The sequence below is a fragment of the Cinclus cinclus genome, chromosome Z, assembly GCF_963662255.1.
Source record: "Cinclus cinclus chromosome Z, bCinCin1.1, whole genome shotgun sequence".
Taxonomy (NCBI): Eukaryota; Metazoa; Chordata; class Aves; order Passeriformes; family Cinclidae; genus Cinclus; species Cinclus cinclus.
Genome location: NC_085084.1, coordinates 76,587,785 through 76,604,935, shown reverse-complemented (window position 1 = coordinate 76,604,935; position 17,151 = coordinate 76,587,785). Strand labels below are relative to the sequence as shown.

The 17,151-nt window shown below is 48.8% G+C and overlaps 1 protein-coding gene across 1 annotated transcript in view; it reads left to right on the top strand.

The window, feature by feature from the left end:
- The window catches only part of CNTFR (ciliary neurotrophic factor receptor), a 198,601-nt gene that overhangs the window by 115,704 nt on the left and 65,746 nt on the right, over positions 1 to 17,151 (top strand). The window contains exon 3 of the mRNA XM_062513288.1: positions 1,113 to 1,194. Coding sequence (XP_062369272.1) covers positions 1,113 to 1,194 — 82 coding nt within the window. The remainder of the gene's footprint in view (positions 1 to 1,112; positions 1,195 to 17,151) is intronic.

Below are 17,151 nucleotides of genomic sequence, written 5' to 3'. Positions count from 1 at the left end.
GAAATCCCACCCAGCTATTCTTGCCTTTCCCTCCAGCCCTGCAAAGATTTGCTGTGAACCCGAGGCCATCTGGGCTCCTGCAACAGTCGTGTTGGGTAATGGGATATGTTTTGCTGTTTTTTTTTTTTTTTTCTCTCGCCAATAGAGCTCCCCCTTTATTTAGGTTTAAATGGATGCCATCTGGCTAATGAGCCCATACTCATGTTCTAGATTAAAAGGCAATCCTGTGCACATTACCGATACAGCACTAGAGATTAGAGAGGCTTAAATGGTTTTGAAGGTGCAATTTGCTTTTCATGCAAGGTGCTATTTACCTCCTGATGGGTGGGCCAGCATCCCGTTGCTGCCCCCAGCAGCTCCCTCCTAGCTCTAGTCTCCTCTACCAGCCCTGGCTGCAAGAAAATGAGGGGGCATCTCCAGCCTAGCAGGGCTGTGCAGGGTATCCTTGTAATTGTTGGTGCCACTTCTCCACTCCTTGGGGAGGCTTTTTGGTGCAGGCAGGATGTCTTCATCACTTCCTTTCTTAGTTGTCACCCTCTCCACACCTCCCTGCACCACAGCATCCCGTGGGACAAGGCACAGCTCACCAGGACAGAGAAGCCTCAGCCCTTCTCCCAGCCCAGAGAAGTGGAGGACAACTGTGGTCCATCAAGATATTGATGGCAGGTGCTGAGGCTTAGGTTTCTGCTGAGATCAACATCTTCCACGTCCTAATCACCAACTGCTGCTGTGAACTACCTGGGTATGCTCCCATCTCCTCAAAATCCCTCTGCAACCCATTTGCAGGTAGTGTTGGCTCCTAGGATGATGCTGCATCTGCCAAGGAGAGCCCAGCACCCGGGGTTGGCTTTCCTAAGGGAAATGTTGAAAATGAGATGGGAAAGATAGAGCATTTGTGCAAGGCATATCATCACCTCCACACACCTCCCACGGAAAGTACCACAGGCTATCGAGTGATGAAGCGTGTGCCAGCAAAATGCTTCATTTTGCAGTGAATTTCCCCTTGGCTGCAATGGAGCTGGTTTTACAGTCATCTCCTTGCAGTCCATCACTGGGGTCTCTCAGCACTGGGGGCAAACCCTGACTGCTCCTGCCTGTGTTTGCTTCCACAGATGGCTAACCCTGTCCGGTCAGCCTGCTGCGTGGTGCTCGCCGCAGTGGTGGTGGTGTACGCCCAGAGGCACAGCCAGCAGGGTGAGTCCTTCACACCTCCCAGGTCCTGGGGGTCCTGAAAAATGGGAATGCTGCTCCTCCAGCCTCTCTCCTGGGGGAATCTGGGTGCACCCTCCAGGTGTACCTGATAAAATTTTTGTGCATGTTGTCATTCTGTCTATGACAAGTGTCCCCTCCAACCCATCACTGTGGGATTTGGGCATCCCACGTCTTGCTCTGCTGATGCCCTTTGCCCTGCTCACAGCTCTCTATGTTCCTATTGCTTTGGACCCCTTTGCCCACTCTTTTGTGGATGCCTGCCCCATGCAGCCCACCCATGAAGGGATGAAGAGTTGGGAGGAAGCATCAGCCTGACAGCTCCATGACACCCTGCCTCACTACAATAATGGGTGGTGCTTCATCCTGCTCTCACCTCCTTGGAGTGGCTTAATCCCCATTGCCACCACACATCTGTGCCCACCACTAGCTCACATCTCTCCAGTTTGACAGGGGATACAGGGCTTCTTTTAGTGGTGGCTTTAGAGAGATTACACTTCAGAGTCACTACTGGCTGGAGGAGCCTCACATGATCCTGGGTCTACACAGGAGGAGGAAAATTATGGTTGAGTCCTGGTGTAGAGTCCAGCTCTGAAAAAACAGGACAAAATGGGGAACCTCCAGAGCTCACTGCTTTTCCTGGGAGTCTGTAGTTGCTTTTAGGTGATCTTAGAGGAGAATTTTGCTGATTAACTCCAGTAAAGACATCTATGCATCCTTGGGCTCTGTGAACTTGAGCAACCCAGCCAGACTGCCCCACTGAGCTGCCCTAAATCTAGTTGGGTGGGTTTACATTGCCACAAGCTTCCAAGTCGGACACAAAAGAGCCAGGGTTTGGCAGCACATCCGCATTCCATTGGGACAGCCACTCTCTGGACATGGAAGGAGCTTGTTGGCTGGCGTTGCAGGAATGTTCCCAATCCCTTCCCAGGGTGCCTGCTCAAAGCATTTGGGCATTGAGCTGGACGCTGCTTGTGGTGGTGTGATGCTTCCTGCAGAGAAGCAAAGCTGCCCACATCTGCTGTGCTTGCAGGATCACTACCTGGGAAGCTTTAAAGGACCTGGCCATAGGACTGCCAGAGCACCCTTTGGATGCATGATGCAGCTTCCTGCTGTGCTGTAGGAACAGTAGCCCAGACCTGTTGCACAGGGAGCTGCACAAAACACAGAAATGCCAGGTACTTCTGAGTTGCACACACTTGAATTGTGTTGTCTAGACAGAAACAAATGCTGCTTCTAACCAGTAAGCAGGACCGCACATTTTGCCACTGACAGCTGGTGGAGAGCCGCAGTGACTGTTACCTTCTGCTCTGTAACACAGCAGGATTCAGGGGTTTGGCAGCATAGCGTCCCATGTCCTCATGTCCCTCCTGTTTCCCTTGCCTGCCTGTGTCTGGGAGGGAGGTGTCTGGGGCAGCAACTCAAAACTGAAGGTGCTGAGGCCCTGTGTGCACCAACAAATGCCTGAATGGAGTGTGAGAAGTCAGGCAGGGCTCTTCCCATCTGTAGCAGCTTCACTGGGGGACAAAAAATGGATATAGGGTCAGAAAATTAGTTACAAAATAGTAGGATAACTTCAGGACTGTGCTCAATCTGTTCCCCAGAGGCATTGTGTGTCCCTCCTGGGCACCTCTCTGAAACTCTGAGGTATGCTCTTGACAGGAGCTTTGGAGCAGCAGGTCTCCTGCCCACCCCATAGCACCCGGCTTGGACACAGGCAGGTGAACACTCTAGACCCAGAGCTTGTGCCCTGTGTCCCCCACCCAGAGCTCACCCCCTGCCCTGCTGCAGCCTCTCCTCACCAACCAGCCCCAGACCTCATTCCCCACTAGCCGGGCACTCAGGCTGGAAAAGCACAGTGGGAATGAGGTGGGAGGATGGATTAATCCCATTGGTGGCAGGGACCCGGTGGAGTGGGGGGAAGATGCTGGCATAGAGTCCATTTATCATGCACTTGAGGCACGTTCGACTTTAATAGCTCATGAAGCACTTTAAGAGATGCATTAGCACTGAATACTTGAGTGAGGAGGATGTGACAAGCTGTTAAGTGAGCATGAGCACTGCGAGGGAGCCTGGCCACCCTCTCCTGGCTCTCATATGCACCCCGGTGATTACTGGAGTTTACTGGAGCGTCCTGCAAAGTGCCACATGAATTAATAAAAGCAGCGTCAGGCTTGGTGAAAGTGAGGATGTTCTTGTATTAACCCCTCTGTTGCTCACATTTAGTCCTTCACCTTGGAGGTGGCAGAGCCCTGGATGCATCTGTCTGGGATGCAGAAGCCTGGGATCATCCCCAGTGTTGAGGGAAAGGAGTGGAGAGGTTCAGAGGTCAATGGGTTTGGGGTTCCTGTGACCTTTGGGGTGACAGAGCTCCCTGCTTTGCCTCCCTGGCAGGTTGCTCAGGTTTCACATGCATCACAGAGCTGGGGACTGCAGCTTCCCACGGGGGTGGGCAGTGGGTGGTGGGAGATCAGAGATTTCCAGCAGGGAAGCCCCAGGGGGATGCTGAGAGGCTGGCACTAAAGTTCTGGGTCGGGCAGTGGGTTTGGGGTGTTCTGCTGCCAGGAAGCACAAAGGGGCAATGGAAGAGGGTGTCCAGGACTGTCATCCCCAGTACATGAATAACCAGCTCTGGATGGGGATGCCAGATTGGGCCAACCTGCCTGCAGAGATGGGTATTACCCTGGACAGCCACAGGGCTGTCCTCATCTGCACAGATCCAGCTGGCATGAAAGGATGGACAGGAGCTGCAGGAAGAATGGGAGAGCACACAGTAGGCAGAACAGGCTGAAAACCTGGGAGAGAAGGGGAGAGCTTTGTGCCCTCCACAAATAATCACAGAATGGTTTAGGTTGGAAATATCATCAAGCTCCAATCCCCCTGCCATGGATAGCAATGCTTCCACTAGACCAGTTTGCATAAAGCCCCATCCAGTCTTGCTGTGAACACTGCCAGGGATGGGACATCCACAGCTGCACCAGTGCCTCACCATCTTCAAAGTCTCACCATCTTTATTCTTTATATCTAATTTAAACCTACTCTCTTTCAGTTTAAAGCCATTACCCCTTGTCCCGTCACTGCATGTCCTCGTGAGAAATTCCTCCTCAGGTCTCTTGTAGCCCCTTTATATACTGGGCAGTACTATGAGGTCATCCCAGAGCCTTCTCTTCTCCAGGCTGAAGTATACAAAGTATCTCAGCCTTTCCTCATAGAAGAGATGTTCTAGCTCTCTAATCATCTTCCCTTTATTATGTATAGCTCCATTTTCCTTCCTGTGTTTTTTTCTCCAGGCAGTGGTTGCTGCCAATTTATTTCAGAATGGAGGAAGGTGATGGGGAAAGCTGCACAGAGCACTGATGCAAAGCTGACTGCTGTGACACTCACACCTTTGGTTGTCCAAGGCCTCCACCGTGTGAGCACAGAGCTGGTGAGGGGTCCCTGCAGTGCAGAGACCTCCTCCCTAGCAGGGCCTGGGTGCCTTCAAAGGTCTGGGAGACATCACGGCATGAGCTTTGGGGTTTAACCCGAGCTCTGGTGTGGGAAGTGTGTACATGGTGGAGATGCCTAACCACATGTCAGGCTACCAAGTGTACATGCATGGGTGATTTCAGCTTTCTATACTGAATGCTGTGAGTGCCTATGGCTGGACTTATCTGTTCTTATTAAACCCAATGCCCACAGCAGTCGTGAAAAGAGGGAATTCTGCTTCCCCAGCCTCTTGCTGTGACCAAGGCATCTTCCCCATCCATCAGCTCTGCCAGAGTTATGTCCACATCTGTCCCAGATTGAGATTTCTTTGCTTTTAAAAGAGGAGTAATTCTGCTTTATTGATCCTTACCTTGCTGAATTAACTCGTGTTTAAACAATAATTATGTTTTCACCCAGGAGAGGAGACAAAGAGATAAAAGGCTCTGAAAATGAATGCACTTCAGACGCCACATGCTGGGGTTAATTTATTGATAGGCGTAGAAGCTCCCATCTCCTTGCTTCCTCACCAGCAACAAGCAATTAGCCCCCATCACTCCTCAGCTGAGGAAAAGAGAGATTTTGTTTCATTAGTCTCCCTTTTTTCCTGCTCCCTTAAGCCCTGACTAATCTTTTGCAGTCTGTTCTGGTGCAAAGCCTCCCGAGGGCTCCAGTTTGCACATGCTTCGTTAGAAATGCTGCTGCAAAAACAAAGCCTGGACCAGTAAATAGCCTTCAAAATGCACAGCAAAGCTATGCAAATTGGATTTTCAAAGCAAAACCAGCTGTAGATAGGAAAACCTCTCTCCCCTTCTAGAACTGCCCAACCTTGTCTGTGTTGTAATTTTTGGCTGACAGGGATGTGACCAGCTCTTTCTGGACTCTGCTCCTTCCATGTAAGTCAGCCCATGCCAGGGAATGCCATCTGCCTGGCATGCTTAAACTAGACACTTTGGTTTTGGAGGTGTTCTCTGGATTTGCTGTGTAGGAGATGGTTTGTATGTTCACACCAGGCTGTGTGTTTTGTTTGTAGACATCTGCATAGGTTTTAGTTGTTGTGCAAACACAGTTGAGTTGAGGTGCCTAGATTCAAGAGGTGTACTTGGGTGGCCTTGTGCATCCAACCTAAGATGGCTCCTACAGATACGCATTCAGAAGTATCCTCTCCTCTCCTCTCCTCTCCTCTCCTCTCCTCTCCTCTCCTCTCCTCTCCTCTCCTCTCCTCTCCTCTCCTCTCCTCTCCTCTCCTCTCCTCTCCTCTCCTCTCCTCTCCTCTCCTCTCCTCTCCTCTCCTCTCCTCTCCTCTCCTCTCCTCTCCTCTCCTCTCCTCTCCTCTCCTCTCCTCTCCTCTCCTCTCCTCTCCTCTCCTCTCCTCCCAGCACTATCACAGTGTCCTTCAGTCATGCATTAAGCAACATGACAAACATCTGTCATTTGTTGTTTGTTTTCACATGCATTCCCCAGGGTGAATGGTGTGTGCAAAAGAGTGATCTGGATTTTTTCTGTAATTTCCAGGGCACAAGCAGTGGCTGGGGAAGGCAAGGTCAAAGGGACTGACTGTGTGTGCAGAGTGGCTGGCTGGGAGGTTGGAAATGATGCCTTCTTCCAGGCTCAGGTTGGGGCCAGCTCAGGACAAAGCTCTGTCTTCTCATTACATAGTACCTTCCTACCTCACATGACACCTCCTTTTGCCTCTGGCCAGGTTTTGCTCTTAGCACTGGCACTTTATCTCCAAGTGGCTCCTGACAAGGCCTTATTGGTGCTGTCCTCCCCAGGACACCATCCTGCATTCTGAAAGTCTGACCTACATTCCTCCACTGGAGATGAATGGACTTGTGTTTGGCTGCATAAAACACATGCTCCTGCCGAGGGAAGGCTCGTATATTAACTCCTCTGGACTCTGTGTGTGATGGACTCATCCTTTCCATTATATACCTCAGCCCTTGTGTCACTGGCAAACTTTGCCAGCAACAGTTTTATGTTGCCTTCAAGATAATTGATAAGACGAGTGATTAGCAATTGGCCAAGAACAGATCCCTGTGGGGCAACACTGGGAACACCCTCCTGCAATGATGATTCTCCATTAACAATTAATTCCCCATTAGCAGTTACATTTTTTTAATCCTTCCTGTTATAACTCTGGATGCTCTCATTATCCAGCTGGCTGAAAATATCAGCCTCACTCCAAACTGCAGCCCCATTCAGCAAGGCCTGCTTAAATCATTCTGAAGGCTGCCGTTTAAGGGCAGGCATCTCTCTGCTCTCTGCCTCCTCTGCCTTGCAAAGCTAGCTCAGGATCATGGCCATCCATTGTGGACCAGCATTGTCCTGTGGGATTACTGCATCTGCTGGGGGACAGTCTGCTGGCCTATCCCATGCTGGCCAGAGGTACAACCTGGCTATAATTCAAATTGCCCTCTGATGCCTTTCCAAGGAAGGTCCATGATCTCCACCCCTGAGCATTCATTACCGTGATGGTTTTCTCACTGCCTCCCTATCTTCCCTGCCAACCCACAGCTGCAGGGAAGCAGAAGAGACAGCAAGCCCACCTGCAGGGACACCCCTACTGCAACCTATTAGATTCTGCTGCACACTGCTAGGGTGTTCAAGAGCCCAACAAGTTCTGGAGTCCCCCTCACTGCTCTGATCTTCCCTGGTGAAGGTGAGCCTGTCTAAGATGAACAACCTCAGGGCACAACTAGGGCACAAACAGGCACGAGTATCTGCATGCTCCCCTTTCCATTTCTATCCTTCTCTCTGTCCATGAGCACCTGGCTTTATTTTTCTTTTTTTTCCAGCACAAGATGCATCTCCCAAAAGGTTCTCTGTTTGCAAAATAAAAGAAAACAGCAAAAATAGCCCAAGGTCCTGGAACAACTTTTTCTATTACTGGACATCCCCCTGAGCTCAAGTAGATTTCCTGCCCAGACACAGAGTGAATTACAGCCAAGCTCTAGGCAGCTGACCTTGTGGTCAGCCAGAGCACAGGATTGCTAATAAATGTGGTCAGCCCCTACCACAAACAGCCTATTTTTAGTGCCTGTGCTCTCTTGCCCACTGCCTCATCACTCCACAGGTTCCAGAGCTGAGCATCCCACAGGGGTCCAGCCAGCAAGGCAGGATAGCCCTGTAGGGAGCACATCCCATGCTTGCTTCTCCCTCCTGGGAGCTGGGAAATCAAGAGGGTTAATTTCCACGTGTTGTCTGTTAATCTTGCACTGCAGAAAGTCGCTGGTGCATGGTGCAGTGTGGCCTGTCCTGCTGGGACACACTGCAGGAGCACGGGTCATGCCTGTCAGACAGAGATTGGAGAGCTCACAGCTCTTACCCAGGGTCTGTGTTTGAAAAATAGCCACAGGCCAGCAAAAAGATTGATGTCCCATTGTGCTAAGTGCTGTTGGAGGCAGGAGGTGAGATGTTTTTAGTGCAAGTGGGAAAGAGAAGGGAAGGACAGGAAGAAGAATAGAAGGACTGGCACTTAGGTGAGGGAAAACACAGCTTGATGGTTCAGGGCTTTGAAGTCTTGCTTATTTCAAGTTACTAAAGTTTGTGGGCATTGCAAAGAAGCTGTCTGCTTTCCATGTACAATTCTGTCCAGAGTCACTGGAATTGAATTTGCCACTTTCTGGAAATGGAAGTAGCTGTTTGAAGTGAAGCTGATGAGGTTCTGGAGATCTGTCCCATGTGAGCCATCCAAGTGCTTGGAAGGAAACCTAGTGGCAATATCTGTGATGATAACAAAAAAGGGAACTCTTCCCAAAAATAGGCCCCGTGTATTGAAACGGATCACAAACCTGTAAAAGAATCAAAGAGGGAAAAGAAAAAAGAAAACACAGCTTTAGAGTGTGGATCTATCAGGCTTTCTACAAGCCTGTGATCCCACAAAACCAGTGAAAATAGTTCATATCTGTGGTGAGGAGAAGAAACTGCCAGGAGGATCACAGTCTGCCAGGACTCATTAGTTCTGCCACTGTTAAGGAAAAACATGTCTCAGTAGTCTCTTAGGCTTCATTACACATCAACAGGCAACAAAGGAGGAGGAATGGGATTTGTAGTCCACCCAGACATCTAGAAAAGCTTCAAGTGGACTACTGCTAGCACAGGGCAATGCTGCCACAACCCATGGGGGGGGGGGGGGGCAGGACCTGCCAGGCTTGGGCTGTGCAGGGAGGGCAGCACTAAATTTGTGGATCATCTACATAATCCAGAGAGTTCTTTCCAATAAATCCTTGTTGAAACCCAGTGCTGAGCAAGGCCTGTTTGCTGGGGAGAGGCTGGGAGGAATGGTTTGGATTTCCTTCTTGGTGTTGCGTTTTCTTGCTGTATGGAGCATGAGCATGGTTTCCTCTGCTGACACGTGGTGGTAAATAAACACATTGCCACAGCAGCTAGGAGCCCCCATAGGCTGATAGAAGCCAAAATCTCATTTGCAGATTTTCAGACTTTAGGAAGCTGAGGTTTATCCCAGCATAGAGGGAATAGCTATGGGCCTTGTTCTTCATGTGACCACTGCCTGCTGAAGAAGGGCTGTGTCCAGTCCTAGCTCTGAGCTCCTTTTGGTGAGGGAGGAAGCAATCCTCATCCTTCCTTTACATTCTCAAAGTCTTCAAGAAATGGAAGAACACACAAAACTGTGACAGATGGAGCAGAAACATTTAGTGCTTCAGGGATTTGGCTTCAATTAGCCTCCAAAAGCTTGGAAAGGTCTCACCTCAGAAGTCACATGTGGCTATCTCAGTGAACCAGACATCTCATACTTCCACTACATCCTGATCCCATCAGCCCACACATCCAACAGAACTTGGACTGAATGTACCACTCGTTATTTATCCCATTTGAAGAGCGAGCTTTCAGTGTCTGAAGTACTGGATGCCCTGGGACTGCAAAGCCAATCCCCAATCAGGCTCAAAAAGCAAAATGTGGCAGCCCTGGGGGCAGCTCTGGGCACCACTTGTAGGAGCCCACAGCCTCAGCAGTGGGTGCTACAAATCATTCCCAGGACATGTCACAGTAGTTGTGTGTGGCAAAACCCAGGACCAAAAAATGTCAGGAAAGGCTGGGAGATTCATGTCCTGCACACCCATCTGTAGTGATGGGCATGGAATCACTTGCTGCTATCTTCTGCTCACCTGTGACACATCTGGGAACAATCAAAGCCGTGGATAATGGGAACACAGGCACAGCAAGACATTGAGTACAAATATGATCATCTTCTCTGCTTCCTCTGAGAGGATTTTCTGGGGTGGGAACAGAGCAAAGATACTATGAAGCATGTTCAGGAGTGCAGGTTGGAACACAACATCCATAAACCTCTGTTATTGAAGTCCTTGGTGGGGTTAATTTCTCTGAGCAGACATTGTGCTTCTGTGGAAAGGGAAATGCCAGATTCCTAATCAGACTGGGAGATGCTGGAGTGTAAAAAACACACAGAACAACTTGCAAGATGTGCAGTCTGTGCTGTGGATGAAAAGAGCATCTTTCAGCATAAGCAGTCTTGGGCAGCACTAAATGGGGTGGATCCATGCAGAGAAGCCAATATAATTGTGGCATATTAAAAGGAGAAAGAAAAGAAGGATTGAGGAGGGACTGTGGCAGGCTCGTTACAGAGGGGAAAAGAGATGTGTGTCACCATGTAATGACTGCTCTACGAAGGCCCATCAGGTGGAGAAGTGAAGTGAAACCACAAGGCAATTGACAGTGATGGAGGCAGGAGGGGTTACAGCCCTGTATGAACCATTGATCTCTTGGTGTACAATTTGCTGGAAAAGACTGATATCCAGGCTCAGCTGTTAGCAGGTGCTAATTGAAGCCAAGCAGTCTGGAGCCTCATTGCCTCCCCTTGGTTAGAGCCATACTCAGGAGGCTGGTGCTGGGGAAAGGGATTTGTGGGTGTGATTCACAGCACGGGGATAAAACAGCCTTAGTCTCTACTTAAGAGACAAGAGGAAATTGGTAAAATATTCTCCTTGCAGAGTTACATGCATGCATCTGTGTGGAGGGACAGTCCCTGTCAAGACACATCCACCTCTCAGTTCAAAATTCCCTATGGATGTGGCAAAACCTCACCTCGGGGTGCACACAGAAAGGTAGTGCCTTTCATCCCAGGTTCAACACATTTGACCTTCCTAGCTTTTTTAGTTTGTGAAGCCTGCAGCATTTCCCCAGGAGCTTAAATCTGTGTTAGCAAATTTAAGTCATCTGCCAGTAGCCAGGCTCTTCTTAGTTATCCATTCTGGAGCTTTGCAAAACAGCAGAGATCTACAGAGCTGATGCTAAAAAACATTGACCTGCAAGTCTGGGAACCCATAGGAGTTCTGCCAGCCAAGACCTCTGTGATTTGTAGGCAGAGGAGAGCTGGCACCATCACACTGAGGAATTAACTGGGATGCACAAGCTGAAGCAGGGCTTCAGCATGTGGCCTGACTTGCTTAATTCCTGCTGGATTTGCTGAGGTGTAATGAGGTGTGCCCACCTGTGCATGTATTTCTGATGTCCAGGCCTTGGGTGTGCTGCTGAATAACAATGCTGCTCACAGAGGGATGGTGGGGAATGGATTGTCTGGTCCTCCAAAGGGCATTCCTGTTCTCTGGAGAAAAGTCCACTCCATACTCAGCTGGTCTCCACTGCTAGAGGGGAGGGCTACACCTGCTGCCCCTAGGATTCAAACTGAAATAAAACCAAGGAAGTTGATTAGAATCCCTCACAGAGGTAACAGAGCTCCAGAGGGGGATCAGGGTCTCATCCTGTTGTGAGTGGCATGAAGGCAAACTCACAACACCATCACCAGCTGAAAACTAGGGTGGTGCAGAGTGTGCACACAGGGGTCTACTACGGGGAGCTTGTCCTCCTAAACCCCACATCCATTCATCCATCCAAGTGAGGATCTTGTCCAACCAGGTGGCTGAGCTGCGCTCATCATCTGCATTGTTTATGCACAAATCCACTCCCAGAGGGAGTGTGAATTGAGCCTGGAGTAGTCTTAATGGGATTCTCCATCCATAGCCATGAATTTGAGCCTTCATGGGATGAGTCACAGAGAGGCTCTGACTCCAGCCAAACCACAAGCCCTGGCAGCTTGGACTCTACAGAGTTTGTGGCTTCTCTGCACTGTGGTGTGGTAGTTCCAGCTGACTGGATGCTGTGCAAGGGAGAAACTGAGGCACATGGCAGTGAGAGGGCATTAAATCCAGAAGCTCATGTCTGTCTGTCTGTCTGTCTAGTCCTTTCCTGCGATTTCCCAAGGGAAACCTCCATGACTGGCTATAACTGTAAGCCTGGAGACCTGCCATAACTTGTGCTAGCTGCTGGGACAACTGGAGAGGCTGAGTGCAAAGGAATGAAAATCCAGTGAAGTTGCTGAGGAGTGGGAGGATGCTGTTGAGCCCTTCAGGAACTTCTGCTGTTGGGAGGGTATGTAGCATTACATAGGATTACAAGGCACAAGCCTGGTGGCCATATTAATGGCACAAGTTCCTGTGCTTAGCAGACTTGAAAGGTAGTTTTACCTTTGTGGTGGAAAGCACTGGGGTCCTGCCCTTTTCCTTTGTGTGAAGGTCCCTCAATGTGGCATAGTGGAGGGGCAGATGAGGAGCTTGGATTGCCTACTTGTGCCTCCTCACTCTTAGAGCATCGCAAAACCTTTTGGCAGAGTTAGGAGCCACAGCCACAGGCTCACCTTCCAGTGAGCTCCAGTACTGCTCCCTCTGGTGCTCCAGTGAAGTCCATTCACTCTCCTGAGACTCTTCCCTGTCTCCTTTGCTCTCAAGGAGCCTCCCCATCTTCGTCCATTAACACCCAGCCCTTGCCTTCCTCTCTCCCAGCATCACAGGGCACATCACTTTGGGCACTAAGAGAAAGAGTTTTGCTCCTCCTTGGTTTTGGAGGGTGCTCATGCTCTGTCTCTGGCCCCATACAGGCACCCTCCTCTTAGCCTTGGCTGGGTGTAAAAGCTGTGCCAGCTCCGTGGCTGCTGCTGGTGGAGAGCTTTTAGGGATGCCTGCAGGATGCCTCACTGCTGATTTACAGCTGCAGCTCACTGGGGTCTGCTCCAGCTCAGACGACTTCTCCAGCTCTCAGCTGTGACACAGACATGCCTGTTCATCCCTCCTGGTTTGCAAAGAGAGTTTCTATTGTTTTCAACCCAAGTTGCTGGAGGCTGATCCTCACTTTTTGTGGATCGTGAGACCTGAATATTCAGGAAACAGCACTGAAGTTGGTGTGACCATGGTTGGCAGGCTCTGGCCCTTAATTAATTAGCATTGATTGTGCTTCCAACAGTGGAGGAGGGAGCTGCAGCTCAGGGAAGCAGTGAAGTGTTGCAATATAATCACTGCAGCTATTTCCATGCTGCTGGTTGGTGCTTTTCAAAAGTTACCTATCTGCTGCATTGGCAGCACGGTATACAGAAAGGAAAATCCCAGGGGGAATAGTAGCAACATAGGACTTTGGAAGCTGTCATTTTAGAGGAAACATCTGTCTGTATGTCTATGCATAGGTTTGTAAATCTGTTTTGGTTTTTTCCTTTTTAATTTTTTTTAATTATTTATTTTCTGGTTATTGACAATAACCAATTAGCTTGACTCAGCCTTATCAAAGGTGCTGTTCATGTCTTTTGCATGACAGCAGGGTCAGTTCACCCCTGGGCTAATAAGAAGTGCTGTTTAAGAAGTGGGATGTGCCTTATCTCACAAGAAATTTGGATCAGGTTGCAGGGCTGGATCAGTCACTTTAAAGTGAAAGTGTCTGCCCCATCTGAGCAAGGTGCCCAGTGGGCAGCCCTACCTCTGTGCAAGTGAACCCCCTCAGTCTGTAGTCTATTCCACTGAGCTCTCTGAGTCCATGGGCTTTTGTATCCATGATGCATTTCTTCCTCCATATTTTTGCAATTTTATTTTTGGCAGCTCCAGGGAGGTGGGCCCGAGCATCCTTCTATTGATCTATGAGAAGGACTTGGAGATGCAAACCCAGAAGGAAAATTTCAGGATTTAGGTAGACAGATTTAATCCCATCACATTCTTCATCCTGCTCTAAATCACAGCTTCAGAATTATGAATCTCACAGTGAGAGCTCCACAAGCACTCACAGCTCCTTTAATGCTGTTTCCTGATGTTGCAGATGTGTCCCCCAGCCTGGTGAATACTTAAACCTCCTGAAAACATTCAGTGCTTTTTAATTTGTGCTGTAGCATGGGGCAGCAGCTCCCAGGTTTGTCCCTGCACAGCCCATAGCCCCACAGATTGGTGGGACAGAAACTGTGAGCTGGCAGCTGTGGTTGTGGGGGCTCTCCTTTCCCACATAATGTGTGTGCACAGACACCATGCCAGGATTCTGGAAAATCCAGGGCTGGATGACAGGTGGGAAGGGCATGTCAGCAGACACCTTCAAGTCAAGCCTGGTAGCACAAGGGATTAGTGGATACGGGCTGTTGGGTGATTTAATTGTATTTTCCTTCCTCCAGTGAGTTTGCGCCATTTTTCTTTACTTGCTTAGCTCTGAGGAGTTTTTTAGTGTAACCAGTATTTATGGAAAGCTTTTTGCTTTTGTGCCTCAGAGGAGTCACAGGTGTGTATAGCAGCAGCTGTTCCATAGCCCCACAAGCCATCCCTGCACTGCCCAAGTGCTGGTATCCCAAGGGCCGTACAGGGGTCCCAGGTGGGTAAAAAGGCACTGGACAAAGTTAATTCAGTGCTTTGTGGTTTTGTATTTCAGCAGGGTCCGGAGAGCCTGACCAAACTCTGGTGTCAATGTAACAGGTGTCATAGGATCACAGGGAAGGAAGAAAACCAGAGCGTAGCTCTGATGAAAACAACTCTCCTGGGCCAGTCATTTCATCTGCTTTGGGAGCTTCATCTCCGTGTCTAAGACAGGGAGAATGATGCTCTCCTCATTTGTCTCACTCGTTTGTGTTGTCAGATCTTTTTGGCAGGAGCTGCTTCTTGCTGGGTGCCAGCACAAAGCAGTGGATGACAGGGTGGCCATCCCTGGGGGGCTGCAGGCACTGACAGCATGAGTGCTGAGGAATAGCTGCCTCCATCCCCTGTGCTGGAACCCTGTGCTTCCCATGAGGGGCATCTCCATCAGAGAGCAAAACTGGCTGCCAATCTGTCCTGGGCAAAGCTGTTGGGGAAAATCCTCAGGGGAGCCATTTAGTGTTGCAAATTAGGTCCCATCAACATCCAAATGTTTTGTAAATCCAAATTTACAAAATCATATTTCTCTGTCAAGGGAGATAGAAAGACATGAAGCGTAGGGGAAAGCAAGAGTGCAGTTTGTATTTTTTTGGTATTTTTCAGAAATGGTTAGATTCTTCACTTTGAATTGACACCTCCTTCCCCTCAAAAGACCAAATGTTTTGCAAATCCCTTTGTGCAACTCAGTGTAGAAGTTTTGAAAAAAAAACAAACCAAAACCTAAAACACATTGAAAACCTTTAATTTCCTTCTGAAGGAAGGAACTTGGATGTTTTGGTGGGTTTTTTCCTCTTTAACAGAGAACATTTGTAAATTTGGACTTTTGCCCTGGTGGAGGCAGAGCAGTGCTTTCAACTTCATTGCACCCTGAGCCTGCCCTGGCCATGCCAGAGCTGGAGGGGGGTTGCAAGGTCTGTTGCCTGGGAGCAGCCCGGGCATGTCCTCTTGCCCATTCCCACTCCCGTGGCCACTCTCCCGTTCCTGGCTGCAGCCTCCCTCCCTGGGTGGGCTGCAGAGGATGCTCTTATTGCTGTGCTCCAGTTTTTCTGTTCATGATCTCATGCTGGAGTTAGGGGAAGAAGCACTGCTTGCTGCTTGTATCTGCTTTCCATGCCTGTGTGCATAGATTTGCACTGATTTTCTCTCCTTAAGGACTTTCTCGTATCCCCCCTCTCACATGCAGTTGTTTGCAGGCATCTGCCTCTGGGCAATTTCTTCCTCCTCGTTACTACCCTTCACTCCCTCATACCTTATCCTCTTCCTCCCTCCTGATGGAGACAGTCTCTCACAGCCGACTCATTTCAGAGATGTTTTTTCACTGTCAAAGCCAAGATTTTTCTCTCTCCCATTGCACTTCTCCTGGAAATGGGAGGAGGAAGCAGGTTTTGGGTTTAGTTTGGGATTTTTTTTCAGTAATAAATAATTTCTGAATGCTGAAGAGGCAGGAGAGTGAAGCTGGCGTTAGGCTACACTGAAATACTCCATTTGTTCTGGGAGTTTTTCACCGCCCTCCTCCAGAAAGCTTCCTCTTGTGTTTAATTTTAAAGCAAGTCATGATTATTTTTTGTTTTCTTACTTTCCAGAGGAGATTCCTCTATTATTTTGGCTTGTCTGGAGATTTCTATGCACACCACAATTTTTTTCCTTGGCTTTTCTTTCCTCTTTGATATTTTATTTTATTTTATTTTATTTTATTTTATTTTATTTTATTTTATTTATTTTTTTTTGCCAGGGTTAAAAATCCCAAGTCAGCAAGGTACTTAAACACATGCTCAAAGTTAAGGCCTTGCCTAAGTGCTTTGCTGACTTGGAGCCAAAGATATTTTCTCAAGTCTTTTAAATGCTTCAGAACCTGAATTCAAAACATTTTACAGAAATTCTAGATTTCAAGTATCTCTTGTGCTAATGATAGTTGTAATTCGCTGCTGCCTTCAGATGACTGGAGCTCTGGACATGGCGAGCTTCTGAATAGTCTTGCTTTCAGAAAATACACTTCCTTAAAATCATCTTCTTCAAACCCAAGAGCTCTCCAGAGAGCAGGGCACACTCACTTGTATTTCAGTCAATGAAACATAACTGGCCTTCTAGCTATTGTTTTGCAGTAAGACACTCATAGCTTTTAAACGCTGAAATTTAGGAAATGAGGCACAACTGGTTCAAGAAGGAATGTCTGCTCCTGAACTAACATTTGCTCATTGCCCAAACAGAGGCAATAAAAAATCTGCACTGAACTGAAGACTCTCTGACATGGCAGGATCCATAATTGGAGGGTAGGAGATGCTCTCAAAAGCAGACTGGGCTCCCAAAAGCAGAGCTGCTCTCTGCTTTTGAGAGTTTAGTCAGACAGCTGGCAATAAAAGTGGTATGGAGAGGGAATGGCAGTGGGTAGACAGGCAGGACAAGGCTGTGTTGAACAGGAGGAGAGGGAGGAGAAGGAGAATGCATTTCTAGAAGCAGAGGGGCTGCAAATATCAAATATAAATAGCAGCACATTTTTTTGGGCTCTGCATGATGAAGCCACAGAGGGTTCTGCATGATGAGACCACCAGCCAGACAGTGGGAGCTGCTTTGGAAATGCTCAACTGCTTAATGAAAAATGCTTTCTTCACAGGTTTTGGAAACGGTGCTGGACATTGGTGCTTAGGGCACCAACAAGGGAGCAGGGCCAGGCAGGGACTGTGAACATCAGTTCACAACCACTTAAGGAGTTGCATGCTCCTTCCTCTGAAAACACTGTGATGCTGCTGAGAATGGGAGCAACCCTGGTGAAAGCTCCTGGGTCGCTGGC